The following is a 7,348-nucleotide window of genomic DNA, read 5'->3' on the forward strand; positions in this document are numbered from 1 at the left end:
GAGGCAGGGGGAGGGAGATGGGAGGTAAGGGGGTGGAAGTGAGAGGCAAGAGGAGTGACGTGGGAGGCAGGGGGAGGGAGGTGATAGAGAAGGACTCCCCGCCCCCTCTAATTAAACTTGGAGATCCATGCTCATATGTTGAAATCTTTTATAGATAGATAAAAATAGATAGCTGTGAATCTATGACACAAATTCGAAGTGAAAGGCAAGTATCATTTATTAAAATAAACCAAAATCGCATGGGGGGAGATAGTGAGCGTGTCCTAACAATGATGTGTACGCAACTGCGTATCTGCATATCTGCGCCTAACAAATGTGTCACTACGCACGACTGAAATTGTACGTTCATAACCGTAGCAACAGACCCCAGATGAGCCCAGACGCTGTGCGGCTGTTGTTAATTCATAGAAAACTGTGAATATCACAATTGCCATGGATTTGGCATGTTGCTAGTGTAAACTAACAGTATGAATGTGATGTTGTTTATGTTCACTCTATGCTGACTGCTGTAGGTAAGGAGTGAGATAGTGCTGAAGGAGCAGGAACAGGAGGAGTTGATGGAGCATGCCCTCATGAACAAGACAAAGAAAGACATGTAAGCCTTTCAACATAAATAAAACTGTTAAAGTCCCAAACTCAGTAGCAGCAGTAGCCGAAGTGACAGCTGAATCTCAAGTTTCAGATAAGCAAGAAACAGGGCCAAACGCTGCAACAATTTGTTAAACAAGAAGAATTATCAGGAACGAAACCCAGATTAATTATTTACTAGTACCTAATAAGTTCATAAGCCACGTGAGTGACACATATGACCTAACATATGATATAACGTCTAACAGCTGCTTTAAGTTAAACCATTCAGAATGTATAAGGACTTAAATAACCTGCTTCTGGCACAGATTGTTCCTGCTGGTAAAATTCGCAATGCTGATTGTACGGATCTGTCGTTGTTGTTATAGAGACAAAGCAGCGGCTGCAGCTAAAGCCAAGGCTGAACAGGAGGAGGAAGAGAAAATCAACTTCAAAAGCAAATTAGGTCTGTAATCAATATGGACAACTGTTTTTATAATACATCATACATGAAATGTAGTCCTTCATAGTTACCTCCACCAAGGAGGTTATGTTTTCGCCCCTGTTAGTTTGTTTGTTGGTTTGTCTGTCAACAGGATATCTCAAAAAGTTATGGACGGATTTTGATGAAATTTTTGGGTTGGTCTTGTGCCAACAACTAATCGATTAGATTTTGGTGGTGATCTGGATCCAGGAATTTTTTGAAGGATTTCTCATCATTGATCGTATTGTAGTGGTTTACTCTCTAACTGCTTCGCTTCGTTTTGCTTTCGCTTTCTCTCTCTGTAGGGGTTTATGATGTGTCACCACCACTTTAAACCCGACTACAAATTAGATCGATAGCTATATATATATATGCGCCATGCATGGTGTCAATGCAGAGTCAAACAACAATAGTCATAGAGTAGAAACAACTATATTGGGTGTACCAGCAAGATGGGGGGGGGGGTGACTGTTATGCTGTGGCGGAGGTTTGCTATCTCTGATTGCTCTTGTTATTTATATCCTCCTTAATTGAGCAATAACTGACGTGTGATGGTTCATCGCTGAACTGTCATTTGTTTTTCAGGTAAAAACATCTACCGGGTGTTGTTCAGGAACAAGGCACCGGAACGTAACGAGTTGTTCCTGCCGCGTAGGATGGCATATGTCATAGAACTGGATGATGATTTTGCTGACTCTGATGTTCCCACGACAACGATTCGCAGCAAGGCAGATTGCCCTAGTGTGGAGGTGAGATAAATTGTCTTAGCATGGTGCTAAGAACTTCTGCTACATGTTACTCTATCCTTTAATTTCACCATGGCATAGATAAATACGGTTGTTTGCTTTTCTTACTTAAGCCATATTGTCTATCTAATCAGCACTGTTGATTATTACGGATTAGTAGAATAACTGACACATTGTGTCGTTTATACGTATATATACCCTTACTGCAAATTCATATTAGTTTTTCTAATTTCTCCGCTGGTAACCTTAAAAACTAGACTTTTCAATGTTGTTTATCAACAACCATGCTAAAAATTTGATCAGAATTTTAACTGGCAACAAGCCTATAAACAACACTCTGATCACGTAGCAATACAAGTAGTAGAGAAGATATGTGTGGCCTGTATGTTCCTACCCAAGTGACGAACCGAGGATGCTAATGGAGTAGCATGCAGTGGAGAAATATGCGGTTGTTATGGGTGATCTGCCTGATTTGCCTCCGTGCCCTCCTAATAAATTACATATATGACAGACAGCTATCTAATGAATATAAAGGCATGTTAATCCTAAGGTTTAGTAATCATGTGTGTTCTTTCAGTCACAAACAACATTGTCTACGAATGACATCGTCATACAAAAGTTGACACAAGTGCTATCTTACCTAAGGTCAGGTGAGAGGAGGAAGAAGAAGAAAGAAAAAGGTATGATACATCTATCTTGTTTTTCTTAGTTACAGAGATGTGTTATTTTATAACCTTCCAAATTGAGTTGTAGGGATTATATTTTGCACCGTGAAGAGGCAAGAATAGAAAGCTGGTACATGTAAATAATAAAGTGCATTACATGTCTCCAGGTTCATAACAATTTAGTTAGCTGCCTTGCGCATGGTGGCAGTTCGTAACTTTGTTCGTAGTTATTCATTGTAAGATACTAAATACTTCGTGTATGTAATATAACGTAAGTAAGTCCATAACAGTAGAAGTGAATTTAATATTGCATTTGTGCTGTGCTGCCTAGGAAAAGCTGATGCTCCCAAAGGGAAGCTGCCGGGAGCAGACAATGAAATATATGCTGAGGCAGGCGACTACATTTCTGGCAAGCCTGGAGCTGGCAAAAACAGCCGTGACAAAGAGAAGAAGAGTAAACCCTCTTACTTCGATGAAGCTAATGAAGAGGTATTCACCACATGTATCACAAAATAGTTATCTTCAATTTCAAATGATTGCCATATACAGTCAAACCCTTGTTAAAGCTCTACAGAATGGAGACATTTATAGAACGGGTACCTCTAAAATGTGGTCACCGCTATGGAATGGGAACCGGTCTATGAAGATAGCCCAGGGTAGAGGGTGTCCGTTGTTGGAACATTCACTGGCATGCTAATTTATGTGACGACAGGATGCTGACAAGCGGGACAAGGGTAGAGAACGAGTAGGAGAGCGGAGAGAGAAGGATCGGGATCGAGGAAGGGAGCGACCGCGAGACAAGGACCGTGAGAGGATGCACGAAGTCATTGACATCGTTAAAGACATCAACCAGAAGTTCTCGCGGGTTCGTAGGCAGTGAAACATTATCGTCTAACATTAACTGCTCTACATACTAGCAACCACAACGTCTGCTGCAACTACTTCACCTTGTGTTCCACAATACCACATCATCTGCATAAGTAAGAATCCTACGCAGTGTATAGAGGTACAGAACTATCTCCCATATGTTGCACGAAGGCACAAACAGTAAAAACACGGCATGGGAAGATTTCATCTAAATTTTAAGCTTGGTCATGTTGTATGTTAGGTAACTCACACTATACAGAGTCTGGGTACATGTAGGAAGTATTCAGACCAACCCTGATGTTTTTTTCTAGTTTGAGCCTCCAGCTATGGAGAAGGCAGAGAAGGAAGACCCTAACTCTATTACGAAGAAGAAGGCAAAGGATAATCAGATTCCTGACAGTTATGTGGAATGTTACCCTGGGTAAGTCTTACTCATTAAGTACTGTCATGGCATTTCTAAGACAGTCTGATACCCCGTAATCATGATAAAAGATTCAGAATGTACCATCACATCTTTTTAATTATGTATCTCAGGTAAGACATTTCCTGATCTAGTGCTGCACAATTAGTCCTGTTAAGCTACACTCAGGCAGACAGGCATGCAGGTGGGCAGTATGGGAAATATGGAGGTTTTCTCTTTCTCAGCTTTGCAGAGATGGCAGATGCAATGGATGACAGTGACGATGAGACAGACTACAGTAAGATGGATCTCGGTAACAAGAAGGGACCGATTGGCCGTTGGGACTTTGACACCCAGGAAGAATACAGCACCTACATGAGCAACAAAGAAGCAATGCCCAAGTGAGTAAACTCTCAGTGACAGTTCAGGATCAGTTGCAGGGCTCGATTTAACCGACGGCACCGACGGCAATTGCCGTCGGTGCCCCTATCAATTGCCGTACTGCCCCTGAAAATCCAACCCGACCGACGGCAGTCACCTGCCTTGCCCTTTTGTGTAATTGCCGTCGGTGCCCTTTAATCTACTGCCCTAGTTTCGTTTTTAGTCGAGTCAACATAACACTTACGCGTGCGTGCTGTAGTTGCAATGATGAGCTTGAAACCGATAGTCGCAGGAGGGAATAATAACAGCATCGGATAATTATTCGCTCCTGTTAGCGGGCATGTAAAATTGTTACTGTACTTCAATTAGCAGAGGGGGGAAAGGGGTCGGTGTTACGGTGTAAGCTTACATGGGGGCATATTGTTTTGTACATTAAAAGCAAGACGATATTGATGTACTAATTTGTTATGAGTTTTCCTTTATTTTACAAAAGTGCCTTGGTGCCCTTCTCAAATTTTGAGAGTTGCCTTGGTGCCTTTTAAAATTGCCTCTGCCCTTCCATTTTAAAGAAAATTTAAGGCGATTTCTCACATGCCCTAAGAAAATTGCCTTGCCCTTCTCGTCGCTTAATTCGAGCCCTGATCAGTTGTGTATGAGGTACTTTATGTTCAATCTCAGAAGCATGATATGCCCTATTATGGTGATGTGCTCCTCGTGTCCCTGGCCCTATACTTAATGTACTGGTGTGTGTTGGCCCTATACTCAATGTATTGGTGTGTGTTGGCCCTATACTCAATGTACTGGTGTGTGTTGGCCCTATACTCAATATACTTGTGTGTGTAGGCCCTATACTCAATGTACTGGTGTGTGTTGGCCGTATACTCAATGTACTGGTGTGTGTTGGCCCTATACTCAATGTACTGGTGTGTGTTGGCCCTATACTCAATGTACTGGTGTGTGTTGGCCCTATACTCAATTTACTTGTGTGTATTGGCCCTATGTACTGGTGTGTCCTTGGCCCTATACTCAATGTACTGGTACGTGTTGGCCCTATACTCATGGTCTCTCTAGTCTAGTAGCTCTGTTCTCACGCATCAGGCTAACAGTTTGCATCGTGTCATTTGTCTGTACAGGGCTGCATTCCAGTTTGGAGTGAAGATGTCGGAGGGACGAAAAACAAGACGTAACTTTAGTGAGAAGACAGAGAAGCAGAAGCTAGATCAGCAGTGGCAGAAGATCAGCAACGTGAGTGATAGCTAGCAAACCTCGGCTATATATAGAGTCATGTATGAGGTCCTACTGACACGTGTGACTGCAGTTAACAGCACAATCAACAGCTGGTCACGACTGTTGATGTTGTCTAAGGTGCGACGTTTTGTGGCATTATTTATGCGACTGTCTAATATCTATCATTGTGTACTAGTAAGTAGTAACCAAATAAACCATTTTTACTTGTACTTACCACAGATTATAAAGAAAAGAACTGCAGAAGAGAAAGACAACCCACAATACAAGAGACCAAAATACTGAGAAGCTACAAAAACTAGTTTCTGCAGCATGGATCAGCCACCCTAGTGTGCTTATATTTATATTATGTTCATGAAATTATATTAGTTACTAATATGATGATGGTTTGTCTGTCTGGCTGGCTGTGCAATCTTGTTCTCAAATTTTAAATGATCAACGAAAGTAACATCATTAATATAACCTGTTCAGTAAGTCAACAGTTTTACTCTTGTTTACATTGCACATGCACTATATACATGATATAATCAATGCTTGTTGACATTGTATATGACTGGAATGTCTAAACTTTGGTAAATACATCTTAGACAAGAATTATGTATTTGTTTTACTCCTCTGCTTCTAACCATATCTCCAGTTGCTTAAAATAATACATTGTAAATTATATAAACAAATTGTATATTAGTCTATGTTACAGATGCATCTTGTTCAGGTTTTATACAAGTTAGTAGACTTACATGAACACATTGAATGCGACTAATGTACACAAAATTATGCAGGTACATGTGATGATATACAAAATATAAGAGATAGAATTATTTATTTTGTCATATTTACCATGAGGATACATCACTCATTTAGGAAACTGACGAAATATTGGCTACAAGTGCTACTTTTAAAAAAACAGTTGTTTTATAATAAATAAAAACAATTTTACTTTAATTTCTACGACATGAAATTGGCAGCACAAGAACAGAAACCAAACATTGAACAAGGCGACCTCGTACTTGTTAACGCTGGCATCACCTTTTCTTGGTTCGCGTTTTTGTGTTTATGAGTGCTTGGAGTTCATCGATCTCTGTCTCCTGTAAATGTCCTTCACATGTGGTCTCAGCGAGCTATGCAGAAAGAAGTAGAGCAGTAACTTAACTGTAAACTGACTGGCAGAGTAGCCACATACCATCTAACTAGGGTAGTGTTGTAGTTGACGAGTGAGATATTGTGGTTGCCAGAATTATATGCATGTTATAATGATGACATGATGATACCAACATGCAATCCATCTACAAAATTACATATAGTAAGCAACCACTTGCTAGGTGGCAACACATTGTGTCACAATTTGCTAGAGATTTACATAGGTGGGCGTGTTGTGCCCAAACTTGGAATCTTGCACAAACTTGGAATTTCAGCGCATCTGCAGTTTGGGCAACCAATCTTGAGATTAGGCAAACAGAGGTAAACAGAGCTTGCACAAACATATGATTATTAGGATTTCAAATGTTATATCATAAGGTCGTATACTCGTCTACGCTCTCTTTCTCATGTGTTTGCGCACCTTTGTATAAATATTAATGAATTATATAATATTGAGTAAATATGAGATAAATCTCTTCCTAGTTGCACACGCACACCACACACTCAGCTATGACGGTTGTTGATCACGACTGTATTCAGTTTGCCCAATTCTTGAGATTGGTCAGGCAAACTAGGGAAATCCGCAGTTGGCGGCCAGCACAATGTCACTGCCCAATCTTTGAGATTGTGGCAGATTCCAAGTTTGGGTTACACACAGGCCGCACACTGGATGTTGCCAGCTTGTGGCCTTGTTGGCACCAATGCTACACATGTCGCTTGCTACTATGTCTACACTAGAGAGAGAGAGAGAGAGAGATATGATTGAGTGAAGTTCACCGTGGTGTGGAGAGAGAGAGAGAGGAAGCGAGAGGAGAGAGAGAGAGGAGAGAGGAGAGGAGGTTCACCTACCATGTCT

At 41.0% G+C, this 7,348-nt stretch overlaps 2 protein-coding genes across 3 annotated transcripts in view; one reads left to right on the forward strand and one right to left on the reverse strand.

Moving 5' to 3' along the window:
- The window catches only part of LOC106815547 (protein Red-like), a 16,614-nt gene extending 10,662 nt beyond the window's left edge, over positions 1 to 5,952 (forward strand). For both annotated transcript variants that reach the window (XM_014820017.1, XM_014820026.1), the window contains exons 7-16: positions 513 to 595; positions 957 to 1,033; positions 1,637 to 1,800; positions 2,375 to 2,477; positions 2,794 to 2,951; positions 3,175 to 3,327; positions 3,641 to 3,750; positions 3,975 to 4,130; positions 5,244 to 5,355; positions 5,578 to 5,952. In XM_014820017.1, the coding sequence (XP_014675503.1) occupies positions 513 to 595; positions 957 to 1,033; positions 1,637 to 1,800; positions 2,375 to 2,477; positions 2,794 to 2,951; positions 3,175 to 3,327; positions 3,641 to 3,750; positions 3,975 to 4,130; positions 5,244 to 5,355; positions 5,578 to 5,640 (1,179 nt within the window). In that variant the 3' untranslated portion in view covers positions 5,641 to 5,952. The remainder of the gene's footprint in view (positions 1 to 512; positions 596 to 956; positions 1,034 to 1,636; positions 1,801 to 2,374; positions 2,478 to 2,793; positions 2,952 to 3,174; positions 3,328 to 3,640; positions 3,751 to 3,974; positions 4,131 to 5,243; positions 5,356 to 5,577) is intronic.
- A 197-nt stretch (positions 5,953 to 6,149) lies between these two features.
- The window catches only part of LOC106815563 (protein chibby homolog 1-like), a 3,880-nt gene continuing 2,681 nt past the window's right edge, over positions 6,150 to 7,348 (reverse strand). The window contains exon 3 of the mRNA XM_014820036.1: positions 6,150 to 6,473. Within this exon, the coding sequence (XP_014675522.1) occupies positions 6,378 to 6,473 (96 nt within the window). The 3' untranslated portion in view covers positions 6,150 to 6,377. The remainder of the gene's footprint in view (positions 6,474 to 7,348) is intronic.

Source organism: Priapulus caudatus, unplaced genomic scaffold (genome assembly GCF_000485595.1).
Source record: "Priapulus caudatus unplaced genomic scaffold, Priapulus_caudatus-5.0.1 Scaffold29, whole genome shotgun sequence".
In the NCBI taxonomy this organism is placed as follows: Eukaryota; Metazoa; Priapulida; class Priapulimorpha; order Priapulimorphida; family Priapulidae; genus Priapulus; species Priapulus caudatus.